This window comes from Prionailurus bengalensis, chromosome A3, assembly GCF_016509475.1.
Source record: "Prionailurus bengalensis isolate Pbe53 chromosome A3, Fcat_Pben_1.1_paternal_pri, whole genome shotgun sequence".
NCBI classification, from domain to species: Eukaryota; Metazoa; Chordata; class Mammalia; order Carnivora; family Felidae; genus Prionailurus; species Prionailurus bengalensis.
Genome location: NC_057354.1, coordinates 46,171,411 through 46,189,964, shown reverse-complemented (window position 1 = coordinate 46,189,964; position 18,554 = coordinate 46,171,411). Strand labels below are relative to the sequence as shown.

Here is an 18,554-nt window from a genome sequence, read left to right as displayed (position 1 = left end):
TTTACCTCCTAAACATTGGAGAGCAGGGATTTTCAACCCTACCTCCTATTCTATCTGCATATAAAGGGTTGTACTATGTTTAAAAGTTTTTTAAGTTTGGAAAACTGTATAGACAAATCTTTCCAAAAATTCCCTAGCTAAAAATGATAAAATAGCAGAGCATGTGCCCTATTTTTCCAACCATCAGTCTTTCCATGTTTTATGCCCCACTTCTTCTTTGATAAGGTCCCATTATATTTCCACAATACATCAGGATTTGTACTGCATCCTTTCTGTCTGGTGCTGATTCAGGTCTCTGTTCCCTTCTTGCCATGTGGCCCAGATTCCTCTTACATTTGCTGTTTCAGGGGCCAAAGTTCTCATGGCCCAGTAGCATCTGCCAGTCCACAGCACCTCTAAGGACAGTCCCCTCTTCCCACAAATCCCCCAGGGAAACCTATTTTAATGAACTCAAGAGCACTGAATCAACCTATCAGGTAACTAACTTGTTCCATCTGCTAATGTATTGCTTCCCAGCACTGAGCTTGATGCTGCCCACCTAAATTTAGGAGAACCTTTCTATTCACTTCCCCGCTGTGCACAAACAATTTCATCTCAGCTCAACTGATGAAATCTGTTGACGATCATCTGGGGTTATCTGAAGGAGGTGGAGGTCATGGGATATCTTTCAGGTCTCTGGGATATGTTTCCATGTTAATAGCACATCTCATTTTCCATTCTTTTCTTTTCTTCTGTATCCCCACTTACATTCCTTCAAATTCCCCTCGTCACATTACCATTTGCCTGAAAGTGCCACCACTACCTTTTTTTTTTTTTAAACAGGCTTCCTTCTTTCAGTGGTCTCCAGGATTATATAAAAATTCTTGGTTACAGAACTGAACAGACATTTAAGATCTGCTGGCCCAGCTTCCTCATGTTAGAGTTGAAAAAATGGGTACAGAGAGTTACATAAATTGTTTGAGTTGACCCTCAGGACTACAAGTCACAGTCTTTTCTCCTATTTTTTCCAGGATATGGGTTTCCTTTTATTATTTCTTAAGTGTTTATTTATTTTTTAGAGAGAGTGGGGAAGGGTCAGAGAGAGAGGGAGACAGAGGATCCAAAGCAGGCTCCAGGCTCTGTGCTGACAGCAGAGAGCCCAGAGTGGGGCTTGAACTCACGAACTGTGAGATCATGACCTGAGTCAAAGTCAGACACTTAACTGACTGAGCCATCCAGGTGCCCCTATGGGTTTCCTTTTTAGATGTTTTTTTTTAAAAAGGTATGCAGGAACACTTATTTATATTCAACTAATACATATTAACAAGTAAGACACTCTGGTTGATAAAAAATGGGAAAAGCTGCAGACTGTCCTCCAGGAGCCTGAAGGTCCTGCCCTGCCCAGAGTGGCTGTCACAATGCTCAGTAGGAATCGAATGAGGGCTCAAATATTTGTTCTCTTCAAATTTTATCCCTCGTAGGCACATATACTCTAATGACTGAATTTCCAACAAGAATCACATCTTTAAATAGTGACATTGTATCTTCAGAGTGCCTCTGCTATTAAACAGAAATGCTCCTGGGAAGGTATAACACAGGATAGAACCAATACCACATTAGCTCTCACATAGTTGTTCATGGTCCAGAAGAGAGCAAGTTGAAAAATACAGAATTAATTTTCAGTCAAGGGGGAAGTCCCAGTGCTTACTGAGTGCTTAAAGAATAGGGAGGTGTTCCTCAAAGCTTACTGAGTGCTTATTATGTGCCACATTGTGGCCCAGATACTGACAGCACTGAAATAGTAAGATGAGGAGCCCACAACAAGGTGGAAAAACAGACATGTAAACAATGACAACACTATGAAGGAAGTGCTTACTGAGATAATTACGGCCCATACCTAAGGCAGGATATAGAGAGAGAGGGCTTCTAGTTTATGAAGATAGGAAATGACGTGATGCTTTCAAGAAAATATAGCAGTCAGCATGTTTAAAACTTGGTGGATGCATGTGAGTGAGTGTATGAGTGTGTAAGAGAAAGAACATGCACATGATTGGAAGATAAAAGATGGAGAGGGACAGTGGGAAGACATGGGAGTGGAGGGAATATTGCGTAAGAGATGGGGGGAAATGGAGGAGACAGGTGCGGGGAGAGCAGAGCGTGGGCAGAGAGTGAGCAGAGATAGGAGGCAGAGATGGGGAGAGAGGAAGGAGGTGAAGGGAGGCAGTAGGGAAGAAAAAATGTGCACATGTCTGTATATTTGTGTGAGACAGAAATGAGAAAGGACATGTGTGTGTTAAGGGTCATAAGGTTGAGCTGCAGGGTGGTATGCAGGCAGACGCCAGCATCTGGGCTTTATCCTGAAAGGCTGAGCAAGCACTCAAGGATTTCAGGCAGATGAGAGATATCATCAGATGGGGACTCTCCCTGAATGCCCTGACATACCAGCCTCATGCCTGGCACTTGAATGGGGAAGGCTGAAACAGATGCCATGCTCCACACATGTCCCTGGGACCCTTTTGGGTGCTCCTAAGTCTCAACATTCCTGTCTCTGTGCCTAAGGAGCCTGTGGTTAATTTCTCCTCCCCTCCACCCCCCCATCTCTTTGTCATCAGCCTTTAATCAGTGATGCTCAGGAGCCATGTCTGCATATTCCAAATGCTTGGAACCATTTGCCAGGGTTTCCCTGTAAGTTAAGTTCCAGATGCTGACTATGGTGGTTGGCTTGATAATACACCCTTTTCCATGGGGGTTGTTGGGGGAGGTGGGATGATGGCGTCCTGTGGTGGCGGCGGCGAGGCCTGTTGGGCGGTTGCCCGTTGGGCCTACAGCAGCACGGCAGCTTTGGGGCTGGTGCCCTTGTGGGGCCCTTAAGGTGTCAGTGTTGGGGTGGCGGCCTGCGGCCCCTGGTCCCCCACCTCGCTCGCCCCCACCCTGTCCAGGTACCTAGGGCGTCGCCCGCGCAGAGGTTTAAAGACCCTTTGAGGGGGTCGCCCATCCGCTTCGGGTCAGGGTGGTCAGGCCTGTGGGGAGTCGTGGAGGCTGGTTAAAAAAAAAAAAAAAAAAAAAAAATATATATATATATATATACACACACACACACACTATTTATATATGTACACACATATATACATATATGTATATAAAACATACATTTGTGTATATATATAAAACATATATTTGTATATATATAAACATATATATGTATATATACACTAGTATATATATATATACACACACTATTATATATACAAATACATATATATATATTTGTATATGTATATACTAGTAAATATATACCCTTTTCCAGCTACCTGCCCTTCCCTGTTTCACCTCCCCACTTGCCTCCTGACATCCCATGCACTTCCCAGATGAACCACTTACATTTGAATCCTTGTCTCAGGGTCCACTTCAGGAGAACCCAACCTGAGATAAGCACAAAGGGCACCAAAACATCTGCTTTAAGGCCCAACTGGGGCTCTTCTACAAGCACCAATGCAGGGAGAGGGAGTAGAGGCAGGAAGGGGGAGAGGACACAATCTTCACAGTACTACTAATATTTATATTCTTGAACTGAGCTTAGTTGGCCTCTTTATCTATTTGACAAGTAGCAATATAGCCACAACACCGTGTTTTCAAAATGACATGACAAATCAACATCCTTAAAAGCCCTGAAAATTATCATAGGCCCCCAAAGTAGTATAATTCATAAAATCAGTTTAAAATTTAAAAATTCATAAAATATGTTTGCCTTTATCCCATTTAAAAAGATTTTAATATTATATAATAAATAGTCTTACAGTTTTACAAAAAGGGAGAAATTCACTTAATACAACTTGGGCCAAATCCCCACTTCTCACATACTGCCTCATTTCGTTTCACTTTCTGGAACTCTACCAATTATTAGTCCATTTGCATCAACTATATTCTATTCAAGGGGAAATACCCCTGGCATTGTGGGGTGTGTGGGCAATATGATTCCCCAGAACACCTTTCTCCTAAGACTTACATGTGGTCAGTCAGTGGAGGTAAAGATCTGCTACCTGAGTGGGGCAGAGTCCAGCCTTCCTAAGGCTACCACTGGATACCAAGATGAAATGAAGAAGAGGAAAGGAATGGGAAGACAGCACGGCAAACATTCCCTACTCTGAATCTCTGCTTACTGTACAGCTGGCTGAGGTAAGTGGTGTCACTGGCTGGCGTTTCAAAGATTGCTGCCTGCATTCAGCTTTGGACTCAGGGTGACTCCCAATGGTGCTCCCATCTTTTCCAACTGTAGCTACATGATCTGCTCTTCTGTGCCATCACAGATTGTTTTCTAAAGGCATTCCTTATCCATTTTAAAATGCTCTCAATATAAAAGTATGGATTCTCCCTTTCAAATTCCTCCCTCTCACATTTGGCTATATCATCAAATCAATAATTAAATAAAAAAGCATCAATGTGAAAATAAAAGGAAAACTTCTATTATTTCCTTTTTTCTATTGGGAAGGCAAAATTCCCTGCTTTGTCCATCACTTTTACTTTCTCTGTAAAATCTCTGAACAGCAAAGAGATTTACAATGTTTATAATAATTACTTTTTGAATGTTAAGTATTCTACTTGAATACTAAGAAAGAAAAAAAAAACTAGTGCTGTAGCTAAAACGTGCTATTGTTTGAGCACATCTACTTCCAGATCTTGGTTTCTAAATACCCTTCCCCACTAAAAGGAACCACAGCTCCTTGGAAAAGAGGCTAATTCCATGTCTGAGGCAGCGGTGTACAAAGTAACCTGGAACATGTTGTGCCCCAAAGCAAAGAAGGCTCAGGATTAATGAGGTCAGGCCAAAAGGACACAGAAGCCAATTTGAAGAGACACTCCCAAGCAAAATTTGGAGAAATACAAACAACAAAAATAATAACTACAGTAATTGATAATATACTAAGTAAAAATTCGTAAGTCTATGGTGATACTTAAAAAAAGAGAAAGAGGAGAGAAAAGAAAGTTCTTCTTTATAGAACAATTTAAGCTAATAAAGAGGAAGATTAAATTAGAAAATCCCCATTCCACAACCTCCACCACACTGATTCAAGCATCACTAACAGATCCTAAAACCACTAAGTAAAAGGCTATTTAGAAACAAGATATTCCCAAAATGTCAAACTATCACTCCACAGATTATATGCTCAGTTGCAAATGGAAAAAAAGGTCCTTATAAGAGAGATCTAGAGCTTGCCATCTTAAGCAATGCATCAAACTCAACCTCACTCAGGTCAGACCACCTGACATCACGACTCATAAGCCTCCTGATGGGACACAGTAGGATGTATGTAACCTCAGCTGTGGTTATTTAAATTTAACTAATTAAAATTAACAAAATTAAAAGTTCAGTCCTTAGTGTCACAGCCGCATTTTAAGTGCTCAGTAGTCATGTGTGGCTAGTGGCTACTGAATTAGCACCACTATAGATCGGGAACATTTCTATCACTACAGAAAGTTCTATTGGGCAGTGCTGGTCTAATCCAAATTTCCAGTTAAATTATACCTCAAAGAAATAACCAAATTCTGAATGTGAGTCATTATACAGGCAACTAAATTGCCTTCTTCAAAAAGCCAGTGTCATGAAAAAAAAAAAAAAAAAAAAAAGGAAGAGTGGTAGGACACTAAATTTGATTTAGAGACCAAAACACCAAAATAGCAAATGTAATGTGAACCCTAGTTGGCTCCTGGTCTGGAAAAATAAAGAAAATTTTGGGAGGAACTGGGGAAATTTAAATATCAGATAGATATTAAGTGGTATTATGAAATCATTATTAATTTTCTTGGGTGTGATAATAGCAGTGTGATTATGTAGGAGACTGTCTGTGTTCTTAGGAGATCCACACTTAAGTATTTAGGGGAGAACTGTTATGGTGTCCACAGCATACTTTTCAACAGCTCAGGAAAAAATGTACACACACACACACACAAAGCAAATATACCAAAATATTTACAACTACTGTATCTGGGTATAGAATATGTGAGTTATCTTAGTCCATTCAGGCTGCTATAACAAAATATCCCTGACTGGGTGTCTTAAAAACATTTCTGATGTTCACAATTCTGGAGGCTGGAAAGTCCAAGATCAAGGTACCAGTGTGGTCGCCTTCTGGTGAGGGCCTCTTTCCTCATTCAGAGCCAGTACCTTCTCACTGCATCCTCACCTGGTAGAAGTGCTCCAGAGCCTGTTTTAGAAGGCACTAATCTCATCCATGAGAGCTCCACCCTCATGACACAAGCCCCTCTCAAAGGCCTCTGGTATGAACACCATCACATTTGGCTAGGATTTGGTTAGGGTTAGGATTTCAAGATACGAATTTCAGGACACAAACATTCAGACCACTGCATAGTATTTTCATTTTCCTGTGTATCTGAAATAAAGCCTCAGTGGGGGAAATTGCTAGAGGAAAAAAAAAAAAAGTAATTAAAGGCAACTTCTTCTATAACCAGTATTTTGTTGGGTTAACATGAGCAACAACCCTTGGCCAGCACAACTGCTTAGAGAAAAAAGGCCTAGCCCTCCTCACTGGGCATAATCTGTGGAGGAGAAGGTTGCCCAGCACCTTAAAGGAACGAGATACCATAATCAGAGAGGGCTGCAGAAAGCAGTTGCTCTGGGTCGCACAGATGAGGAGTATGAAGGTGAATTCCATGGGGCCAGTTCTACCCTCAGTGTTTCCCAACACACTGCCTGATGGGAACAGAGGAGCCCAGGGAAAAAACCCATTAAAGAAGGAAACGGTCTCTGGAGAGAACCCTAATGCTGCTCAAATTCAGTCATGAAGCCACCAAATACCACGTGCCACGTAGTGACTAGTGCCCATGTCTGTTACAAGTTAATTATTTGTGCAGTATAACAAAGTACAGATATTCCATTAATTCCTCAACTAAAGTAGAATCTAAGAAAATTCAATTTCAAGTTCCCTGATCAAAATTTGGCCACATGGTAAATCACAGAGAAAATGAGCAATTCTCTTATGGATGAACAACTAATGACCACCACTGATCTGAAACTTAGTGCTTGTTACTTCCTTCCAATTTTAGCAAAAGAAAGAGAGATAAAGAGAAATATAGTGAAAAACAAGATGTTACCTTCAGTTCCTGAAGCTTCTCTGTATTTGTAGTAAAGTGTCCAACATGAGCTTGGACATGCTCAAATCGCTTTAAATATTCTCGGTTTCGAGTATGAGCCTTCTTTTCTGATTCACATATTTCCTTCAGGTATCTCTTTAGTTTCACATACTTCAGCTTAACTCTAGAAAAATAAAAGCAGATTTGTAAATTATGCAGTTAGACACTAACAAATCAAAGAAAGAGATTTTTCTCAAACAAAATTGTTAATGAGACAATGTTTTCTGAGATACTTTACCTAACTAAACACTGAAAGCTAAAGAGCAGAATGTACACACATTTTTAGAAGAAATTAATGCAACATCACTGAGTATCACATCCAGGCATAACTCTCCTGAGAAATGTATACAAGACTACATTATAACATTCACACAATAAAGATTTATATGGATTTCTTTCTCAATATTAAATGTGGTTTCAAGAGCGGTGGCTATGTGGCCATGGTCGGATGAATAGTCCATTAGCATTCTTTTTATGGCAGACAATTTCAGAACTATCTGCTCATATGGAAATAGAATCAAACTATAAACCACAATCCATAAACATTGAGAAATTCTAAAATTTAAAATACCCAAAAAGTTCTCCTTTAGATAATATTAAAATTTTATCAGGAACTGCAACAACCTACTATATTTTAAAATATTTTATGATAATATATAGGCTGTGACTCTACTCAAATTGTAAACAAAACCTTTAGAGACTCTCATCCAAAGTGTAAAACAAAAGGCACACATTCGGGTGTTTGGGTGGCTCAGTCAGTTGAGCGTCCAACTCTTGATTTTGACTCAGGTCATGATCCCGAGATCGATGAGACTGAGCCCTGTGTCGGGCTCCACCCTGGGCGTGGAGCCTGCTAAAGATTCTCTCTCTGTCTCCCTCTGCCCCTCTCCCCTGCTCCAATGTACTTTCGCTCAAAAAATGAATGAGTGAATGAATGAATGAATAATGAATAAACAAATGAAAAGGCACACTGAATGGCTCAAGTTGTGCAGCCCACTCTTCCCACAGAACCAACCCTGCATGTTCTAGCTCTTTCTTCTTCACAAATTTTATACCATAAGAGTACGTGATATGAAGCATTTCTATTGTTAGTTCAATAAAATAATTCAACATTTTTATTAAGTATCTAATAATTCAAGTATATATTTTAATTCAAGTATAGTTAACACACTATGTAATATTAGTTTCAGGAGTATAATTCTACGTTTATTTATTTTTGGGACAGAGAGAGAGAGACAGAGCATGAACGGGGGAGGGGCAGAGAGAGAGGGAGACACAGAATCGGAAACAGGCTCCAGGCTCTGAGCCATCAGCCCAGAGCCCGACGCGGGGCTCGAACTCACGGACCGCGAGATCGTGACCTGGCTGAAGTCGGACGCTTAACCGACTGCACCATCCAGGCGCCCCAGGAGTATAATTCTATACATTACTCAGTGCTCACAATTTTCATGTTCTTCTATCAAGGAAAACTAAGATGAAAAGCACAAAAAAGTTCACTGTCAAAAACAGATTCACAAACATGCTGCAGATATTAAAAATTAATCAGCAACTACTGGCACAAAAACAGACACTCATATCAACGGAACAGAATAGAGAACCCAGAAATGGACCCACAAACGTATGGCCAACTAATCTTTGACAAAGCAGGAAAGAATAGCCAATGGAATAAAGACAGTCTCTTCAGCAAGTGGTGCTGGGAAAACTGGACAATGACATGCAGAAAAATGAACCTGGACCACTTTCTTACACCAGACACAAAAATAAACTCAAAATGGGTGAAAGGCCTCAATGTAAGACAGGAAGCCATCAAAATGCTCAAGGAGAAAGCAGGCAAAAACTTCTTTCAACTTGGCCGCAGCAACTTCTTACTCAACATGTCGCTGGAGGCAAGAGAAACTAAAGCAAAATGAAATATTGGGACCTCATCAAAACAAAAAGCTTCTGCACAGCGAAGGAAACAATCAGCAAAACTAAAAGGCAACCAATGGAATGGGAGAAGATACTTGCAAATGACATATCAGATAGAGGTTAGTATCCAAAATCTATAAAGAACTTCTCAAACTCAACAAATAGTCCAGTGAAGAAATGGGCAAAACACATGAATAGATACTTCTCCAAAGAAGACATCCAGATGGCCAACCGACACATGAAAAATGCTCAATGTCACTCATCATCAGGGAAATACAAATCAAAACCACAATGAGATACCACCTTGCACCTGTCAGAATGGCTAACATTAATGCCATTAATGCTAACATTAATGCATTAATGGCTAACATTAATGTTGGCAAGGATGTGGAGAAAGGATCTTTTTTGCATTGCTAGTGAGAATGCAAACTGGTGCAGCCACTCTGGAAAACAGTATGGAGGTTCCTCAAAAAATTAAAAATAGAACTACCCTATGACCCAGCAATTGCACTAGTAGGCATTTATCCGAGGGATACAGGTATGGTGCTTTGAAGCACCCAATGTTTATAGCAGCACTATCGACAATAGCCTAAGTACGAAAAGAGCCCAATGTCCATTGATGGATGAATGGATAAAAAAGTGTATGTATGTGTGTGTGTGTGTGTGTATATATATATATATATACATACATACACACACACATACACACACACACACACAATGAAGTATTACTCGGCAATCAAAAAGAATGAAATCTTGTCATTTGCAACTACGTGGATGGAACTAGAGGGTATTATGCTAAGCAAAATTAGTCAGAGAAAGACAAATATTATATGACTTCACTCATATGAGGACTTTAAGATACAAAACAGATGAATATAAGGGAAAGGAAGCAAAAATAATATAAAAACAGGGAGGGAGACAAAACATAAGAGACTCTTAAATATGGAGAACAGAGGTTTACTGGAGGGGTTGTGGGAGGGGGGATGGGCTAAATGGGTAAGGGGCATTAAGGAAACTACACCTAAATCATTGTTGCACTATATGCTAACTAACTTAGATGTAAATTTAAAAAATAAATTTAAAAAAAAGAAATAAGGAAATGGAAAAAAATTCATCAGCAATAGACCTTAAACCTCTACACCTAAGCGAAAAATTTTCAAGAAATTCTTTATCATGCTAATAATTTTGTGCTTTTGACCTTGGTTGGCTGTCCCCATTTTTCCTTCTGAAACAAAAAAAACTTAAAACTGGTTTTATTGTTGCCCATGTCTTCCACTTTCGACGTTGAGCGACAATAATGGAGGTGGAACCTAACATACTGTCTTCCACATGCAGGCACCTGGTGAAGTTGCTGGTGGTGGCCAGTGTCCAGCTGGAGTACATACAATAGTAACCATGCCTTCTCCACCCAAAGTCTAGTTTCATTCCTGCCCACATGAACCTTCAAAGCTCACCACTTCAGTCATCCACCCACTCGTGTAGTCATTCATATGTGCAGTACTGTGAATAGGAAAGCCACTCACTAGTCAACAGGGAAAACAAAAAATTAGAGGAGTCCAATGCAGTGTGATAAATGCTACGAGGGAAAACTGCCAAGGACTCTTACAGAGTGGGCAATCTGACCCAGTTGAAGGGGTCAGGAAGGCCTTCCCAACAGAAATTAATTTTTAGTTTAGACATGAAGGGTGGGTGAGAATTAAACCCAAAACTGGGGAAAGCAAGGGTGAGAAGATGAGGGGAAACACTCAGTCAGGGGAAATAGCATGTTGGAAAGCTTAAAGGCAATAATTAAGAAGAATAACAGTAATACTGATTTTAAAAATAGCAACAAATAATAAATTATTGACTCTTACACAGGGCCAGATACTGCTTTAAGGCTCTGTTAAGTCCTCATAGCTACCATTATCCCCATTTGACAGATAAAGGAATGGAGGTACAGAATGTTGAAGTAATTATCCTAATGGCACATGGCTAACTGCTGGTGGGGCTCAGACTGAACAGAAGTCCCTGGTAACAAAACCCACCTGCTTACATGATACTACGAAAGTCCTTGTCATGCTTCAGACACTGAAGATTCTGTGTAACATGTTAGTGGAGGCCAGTGAAAGAGGATGATGATGAAAATGAACCAGGGGAAGATAATGGAGGGTCTGGTAAGCTGTTGTTCCGGATACTTCTCAGGCCCTCCTTACATCCTCCTGGCCCAGCATTTCCTCTCCAGCCATGGTAGCACCTGGTATCTTGCTTTTCCAGGGCTGCTTCTCTGTGTTTGCAGCATGGATGTGAGAAGGAGTTAACACCTCCCTGGTGGCCCTGTCCAGTGTGGGATTATGGATAGGTAAATGGCCCCCCTTCCTTCTCTTGAGTGAACACTTGTGAGGAGCAGAGAGGCAATCTACATGGCTCCTCGGAAGATCTAAAAGGATGGAGCCCCAGGTGCCCATAGCAGTGACCAGCTCCTATTTCATTCTTCCCAGCCCTGCTTGCCAGTTTTATGTGACCACTTCCTAAAATAAACTACCATCTACATACAAACCCTTATCTCAGACTGCCTTCTCGGGGGGAAACCAGGTTGAAACAGCCATGTTAGACAGTTTGGATTTTATCCTGTTGGGCAAAGAAAGGATATTTTTTAGCCAATCATACCCTCGGTCTTCTAGGAAACAAGAGGGGAACAGACTCAGCAAACTGACATCTTGCTAAAAGTCTCCAGTCTCTTCTCACCTCCCCCTTCCCATCACCATTATGCCAGGAAGCTGCCCCCAAACAGGCTGCAGGAAAAGTCTACACTCCATTGGCCACCCTCTTAGCTGCAGTCTAGAAAAATGGCAGCTGCCACAGATGCTCTCAGACTTGGGCCCACTTCTGAGGCCATGGCATCCATAACACTGCTATTCCTTACACTATTTTACTGGCTTCTTGTCTCTTCTAGAACTACTGGGGACATATCAATGTCCACCATGACTGGTATCCTTCGAAGTACACTCAATCCTAAAACCAAAGAATAATTTTGCATAGGAGGAAATAAATGGACCTGATGGGTGATTTGGTTTTAAATCTCTCTTCTGGATGAGGTGTTTTCATTTCTCACTCATCTTATGATGTGGCTAAATCACAAAATTAATGCTATCATAGCCAGAAATTTTTCATATGAATAATATTGGAGGTAATACCACACATTTGGGTTAAGGATGAAGTTCAATTTACATAAAATAGAATTAAAAATATTAAAAGTTGGCTCTTCAGATTAAGTAACCTGGAAAGGACAACATTTATATTATCCATTGCTCATAATAATTTTCACAGGCATTGTCAAATATCCATGAACAAATGAGACATCACGTAACCCTGCCTTCAACAGTTTGTTGAAAGGTCAGCTAGAGTCATTATGCCTTAATCATTACACAGGCTCAATGTGTTTAAATTGTGATCAAAAAGATAAAGACTATGATGCATCTTATTCCTCAGACATTTAAGCAAAATAGATTCTGAAATACCACGAATACCAAATAGCGAAAATAAAATCATCTTACACAAAATTTAGCCAAATTTATTCCTACATTTGATAGTGATTATATTAAATTTCAGTATTTACTTGAAATGATTACATATTAGACATAAGAGAATGGTAAAAGTATTGCAATTATGGTATCTGTAACATACATTAGGGTTACACGTTTTTGATTAACATATGCCAATTGGTTTAAAAACTATTCCCACTATCACATCTTACCTGCATACATCAGACTGATTATATTCATAAAGTTTCTTTTCCAGGTCCAGTCTCTTTTTTTCACTATAAAATAGAAAGAAAACACTTTATGAATAAATTACACTGATAAGTAATAAGCAGCTGGATTTAGAACATGATCTCTTTTGAAATTACACCTTTGTGAGAATGCATCTCTGGACTCTCTAAGAAGCAGAAAATGCCAGCTGATTGAAACTCAAGTCACAAAAACATTTGGTAGTCACCATGGGAGTCTAGAAAGCAAAATGATACCAATATGAAGCAAAAAGAACAAGATTTTCAAAGTAAATGGGGGAAATGCACTAAGAAAAGACTGGAAGGTAGATTCATTCATTCAATAAGAATTTCTTGAGTGCCATGATGAGCCAGGCACTGTTCTAGTCCTGAAGACTAACATGGGGAACAAGACAACCAAGGCCTCTGCTGTCAAGCAGGTGACATTCTAGTCCTCACCTGGACCATTGTTTTAATGTATGTATGTTTGTTTATTTATTTATTTATTTATTTATTTATTTAGAGAGAGAGAGAGAGAGAGAGAGAGAGAGAAGGGGAGGGGCAGAGAGAGAGAGAAGGAAAAAGAGAATCCCAAGCAGGCTTTGCACTGTCAGCATGGAGCCAAATGCAGGGCTTGAACCCACGAACCATGAAATCATGACCTAGGCCAAAACCGAGTTGGAGGCTTAACCACTGAGCCACCCAAGTGCCCTGAATTTGTTTTTGTATTTGTTTTTTTTTTTTTTTTTGAGAGAGAGAAGTGGGGAAGGACAGACAATAAGAAACATGAATACATAAAATATAATATGGCCAGATTTCTCTGGACAGTGGCATATGCATGATAGGGGCCCTGCCAGGTCAAGACACCACACTTCCACAAATCCACCTTGGACTGAAGATTGGTGGCTTGTTCTACTCCCAACCAGACTTGGGTAGAGCCAAGTCTCTGAAAAGTAGGCCCAACCCCATTCAAATTTAATAAAGATCAAGTCCCCTAACACAATTACTTCAAATTTGGAGGAATTTCTTTCTATATCTTTGTAACATCATGATCTGTCACTGACTGCCATTCCATGGAGCTACTCCACTAAAGATTTATTAGCTTGTGTTGTTCAGGTGACTGCTGGCAGTAAGCTAGAGGACAGACCTTACCCTGCACACCTATATGCCCAAGCCTGATAAGAGGGAAGGGAAACTGGGCAGCAGACGAGGTGGCAATAACCAAAGCCAAGGGGCTATGGGGTAAAGCTGCTGAACAGGACTAGCCATCCCAATCCCAGAAAGAGCCCTTGGGGGGTTTGACCATGGGGGGTTCTGTTCTACCACCAACATACCAGCTTCCACTGAAGCCAAATTGCTAATCTAAATTAATACTAACTAAAGGCCAAAAGAGAAATCACATAATGTCTGCAAGAAAAATGCCAAGAAAAAAAAAAACCAAAAAGAAAAAGACTGTGAATCAAAGACATATCCAAACAGAAGGTGACCTCAGGTGGCCTGCTAAGGGAAAGGGGCTGAGCCCACATTCCATTTTGGACCTCTTAATTATTAGTTTCCGTTTTCCTTCAGATATATTTTCCCTTCTAAAAAAAAAATCTCAAAAGTTACTCTGTTAGTTGCATTATAAGTAAATTTCTTTGCTTAGCATAATCTAGAATGGAAACTACCATTTAACCAAATTCTGTTAATGGGAAAATGGGGTCCAAAATCCAAATACTGAACCTTGGCTTGGGCAACACAATCTATCTTTCTTTTTTTAATGTTTATTTATTTTTGAGAGAGAGACAAAGCATGAGTGGGGGAGGAGCAGAGAGAGAGAGGGAGACACAGAATCCAAAGAAGACTCCAGGCTCTGAGCTGTCAGCACAGAGCCCAAGGTGGGGCTCAAACCCACGAACCATGAGATCATGACCTGAGCCGAAATTGGACGCTTAACCGACTGAGCCACCCAGGTACCCCACAATCTATTCCTTAATTGGGGTATGCCCATGCCTAAAAAGGAAAAAAAAGATTACAAGGAAAAAATTCATAGAGACACCATTTTTTTAAGTAGTAGCTCCACACAGATCTTTACTTTCTCATCTTCTAAGAGTGAACTTAGAAAAGAAATGAAGGAAATATGGTATAATTGCTTCCATGTTAGAAATTTTTATTAGTCGCTTTTTCCTCTTCTAAGATTTCATGTTCAACACTTAGCTCATATAGAATGAATGATTGGACAGCCAGCTAGCTGTCACTAAATTACAAATACAGAAAGACCCTAAGTGTATCTATGACCTTGTGCCCCTGATGTCATGCTTCATTTCTATGCTATTCTTGTCAAGAAACGTGATCAGAGTCTGGTCATGAGGAACCATCAGATGGACCCAGCTTGAGGATCACCCTCTGGAATGAAAGTTGTACTCTATGAACTTTCAGGAACACTAGACAGGGAATGACTGAAGAATAGCTCCGGACTGGGGCTGGGGAGACTAAAGAGATATGGCAACATGGGTGCACAGATGGGAGCCTGGACCATTAAAGGAAAAACACAGCCTTGGGACAGTTGGCAAAATGGACACATGGTGAAATTTTATTGGAGTCTGGGTACTGGTATCAATAAGTGTTGATTTTCTTACTGGGAGAGTTATAGGGTAATCACGTAAGGGAGCATCCCCTTTTTGGAAATAGACACTTAATTTTTAGGAGTATTGGGGCATCATTTCTGTAGTTCTCAAATGGTTCAGAAAAGACTAATAATTTTAAACAGGTTGATAGACAAAATAGAAAAAAATGGAATACAATGTTAAGGGTTGGGGAATCTGGGTGAGGGGAATACTAGACACTTGCAACTTTTTTTGTAAGCTTGAATTTAATTCAAAATAATTTTGAGGTGCCTGGGTGGCTCAGTCAGTTAAGCGTCCGACATCAGCTCAGGTCATGATCTCACAGTTCAGGGGTTCAAGACCCACATCAGCCTGCTTTGGATTCTGTGTCTCCCTCTTTCTCTCTGCCTCTCTCTCTCTCTCTCTCTCTCTCTCTCTCAAAAATAAATAAACATTAAAAAAATTAAAAATAAAAATAATTTTAAAAATTCACCTATGACCTCTAGTGAAAAAGAACCACAGCGTTTTTGGAAATCCATCACCTTCTGTGCATCAAGTTCTTTTTAATCACAAAGATAAAACTTCTTTGTTCCTGCTCTGTCTTTAGTACATACAGACATCTGCAGGTCACACTTCTCTATTATGACACTTCATATGGTGAAAAATCGCAAACACTTCCTGGCCTTCCGCTCCAGACAACCTAATGTTAATCTCATTAACTCTTAATCACAGGCCCTTTCCCCAACCTCCTCACCACACTGCAGAGCTTCAGAATGCTGTCCTTCATTTCTAGTTTAAATTTAAGATGTAAAACAAAACATTTGCCTCAATAAAAAGCCACAGAGGGACGCCTGGGTGGCTCAGTCAGTTAAGCATCTGACTACGGCTCAGGTCATGATCTCATGGTTTGTGGGTTTGCACCCGTGTCGGGCTCTGTGCTGACAGCTCAGAGCCGGGAGCCTGCTTCGGATTCTGTGTCCCTTTCTCTCTGCCCCTCCCCCTCTTTTGCTCTTTCTCTTTCAAAAACAAATAAACATTAAAAAAAATTTTTTTTAAGCCAGAGAAAGGTTTACAGGGAGGATCTCTTGCAACCCTTACATACTAAATCTTTTTTTTTTTTTTAATTTTTTTTCAACGTTTTTTTTAATTTTATTTTTGGGACAGGGAGAGACAGAGCATGAACGGGGGAGGGGCAGAGAGAGAGGGAGACACAGAATCGGAAACAGGCTCCAGGCTCCGAGCCGTCAGCCCAGAGCCTGATGCGGGGCTCGAACTCACGGACCGCGAGATCGTGACCTGGCTGAAGTCGGACGCTTAATCGACTGCGCCATCCAGGCGCCCCAACTAAATCTTTATTTCAGAATATCTGAAACACCAGCCCTGGGATGTGTATCCATAGCCTATGGTTTCCGTCACCTGCACCCCTCACCTAGACCATTGTTTTAATGTTTGTTTATTTTGAGAGAGAGAGAGAGAGAGAGAGAGAGAGAGAGAGCGCGCGCAGGGGAGGGGCAGAGAGAGAGGGGAAAGAGAGAATCCCAAGCAGGCTCTGCACTGTCAGCACAGAGCCCATTGCAGGGCTTGAACCCATGAACCATGAGATCATGACCTAGGCCAAAACCAAGTTGGAGGCTTAACCACTGAGCAACCCAGGTGCTCTGTTTTTTGTTTTTGTTTTTGTTTTTTTGAGAGAGAGAGCTCACACAGGAGGGGAAGGGCAGAGGGAGAGAATCCTAAGCAGGCTGCAGGTTCAGCACAGAGCCCCAAGATGGAGCTTGATACCACAACTGTGAGATCATGACCTGAGCCAAAATCAAGAGTCAGATGCTCAATCAGCTGAGCCACCCAGGTGCCCCTGGACCATTCAAAGGTTAACACAGCTGGGTGGTCTTTACAGCAGAGCCACATGGTTCCCTTTTCTCCTTTTAAGCCACTTGTTATTCTGTTTTTGCCTCAACACCAACTTCAGCTTTACTCAACTAATATCTTAGAATCAATTTCTGGACTATTATGATATCTCACTCTGAATCAATACTGGCATTGAAAGAACTGGGGCTGGTTAATGGGCCTTTTAAAGGGATGTTTTTATATAATTATAAGAGTCAATTCCACTCACATGTTTCTACCGTGCTTGTGGCACTACACACACGGTAACGAGTCACTCCAGCAGGCTCTTTAAGATTCCATGATTGATTTCACCACAGTGCAGAGAAAACACCATATACAAAGAGGAAAAAATTAAGACTATATAAGTACACCTACATGTGACCACAGCTGAGACAATCTGGGCTAGAAATATACCACTTACAAGAGAAAGGCCCAGTTATTAGACCAGCTAACACCACAATGTCCCAGCTCTAAGAAGGCCAGAAAAGGGCAAGTTTTGTTGTTTTTTTTTTAATCTCACACCTCCAGGAAATTTCTGGACTGATAAAGCAGCTGTGATGATCCAGGGATGTAGATTTTAAAAGGACTCTGAAGTTTTACAATCCTTGCAGTCACTGAAATTGGTTAAAAACCAAAACTAAAAGCAAGTGCACTCAAACAGTCAAATAGGATACAAACAATGATATTCATTACTTGTTGCTTTGCAAAACTACAGATTCCTTTTTTTTAATGTTTATTTATTTTTCAGAGAGAGAGACAGAGAGCGCACGGGGGAGGGGCAGAGAGAGAGGGAGACACAGAATCTGAAGCAGGCTCCAGGCTCTGAGCTGTCAGCACAGAGCCCAATGCAGGACTTGAACTCACAGATCACGAGATCATGACCTGAGCCATAGTCAGATGCTTACCTGACTGAGCTACCCAGGCACCCTGCAAAACTACAGATTTCAACTTTTTTAGTATGAAGCTAGTTACTAGAGAAAAAAAAAAAAAACAAACCTATGGTCTTACCTTACATATAATTCAATGCTCTTCATTTCTGGTGAAGAACTAAGGTTCAAAGAAGCTGAACAAACTACTCAAGGTCACACAACTGTTCCTAGAGTAGAAACCAACTTTCCACATGTCTACTGCAGTTTCTCTGTATCCAAAGTTATTTGCCTCTGTGCTTAAAGTTATTTGCCTCTGTGCTTACTATGCATTGGAGATAGTTATGGACTTTTAAAATGAAATATGAATACACACTGCAACAGATTTGTACTAACTAAAAAAATAAATTTAAAACCTCCAAATGCAGAACC

At 40.6% G+C, this 18,554-nt stretch overlaps 1 protein-coding gene across 1 annotated transcript in view; it reads right to left on the bottom strand.

The window, feature by feature from the left end:
• Window positions 1-18,554, bottom strand: part of KIZ (kizuna centrosomal protein) — a 142,593-nt gene that overhangs the window by 121,901 nt on the left and 2,138 nt on the right. Inside the window, exons 2-3 of the mRNA XM_043602995.1 lie at window positions 12,773-12,835; window positions 7,090-7,252 (exon numbers count right to left, since the gene is read on the bottom strand). Coding sequence (XP_043458930.1) covers window positions 7,090-7,252; window positions 12,773-12,835 — 226 coding nt within the window. The remainder of the gene's footprint in view (window positions 1-7,089; window positions 7,253-12,772; window positions 12,836-18,554) is intronic.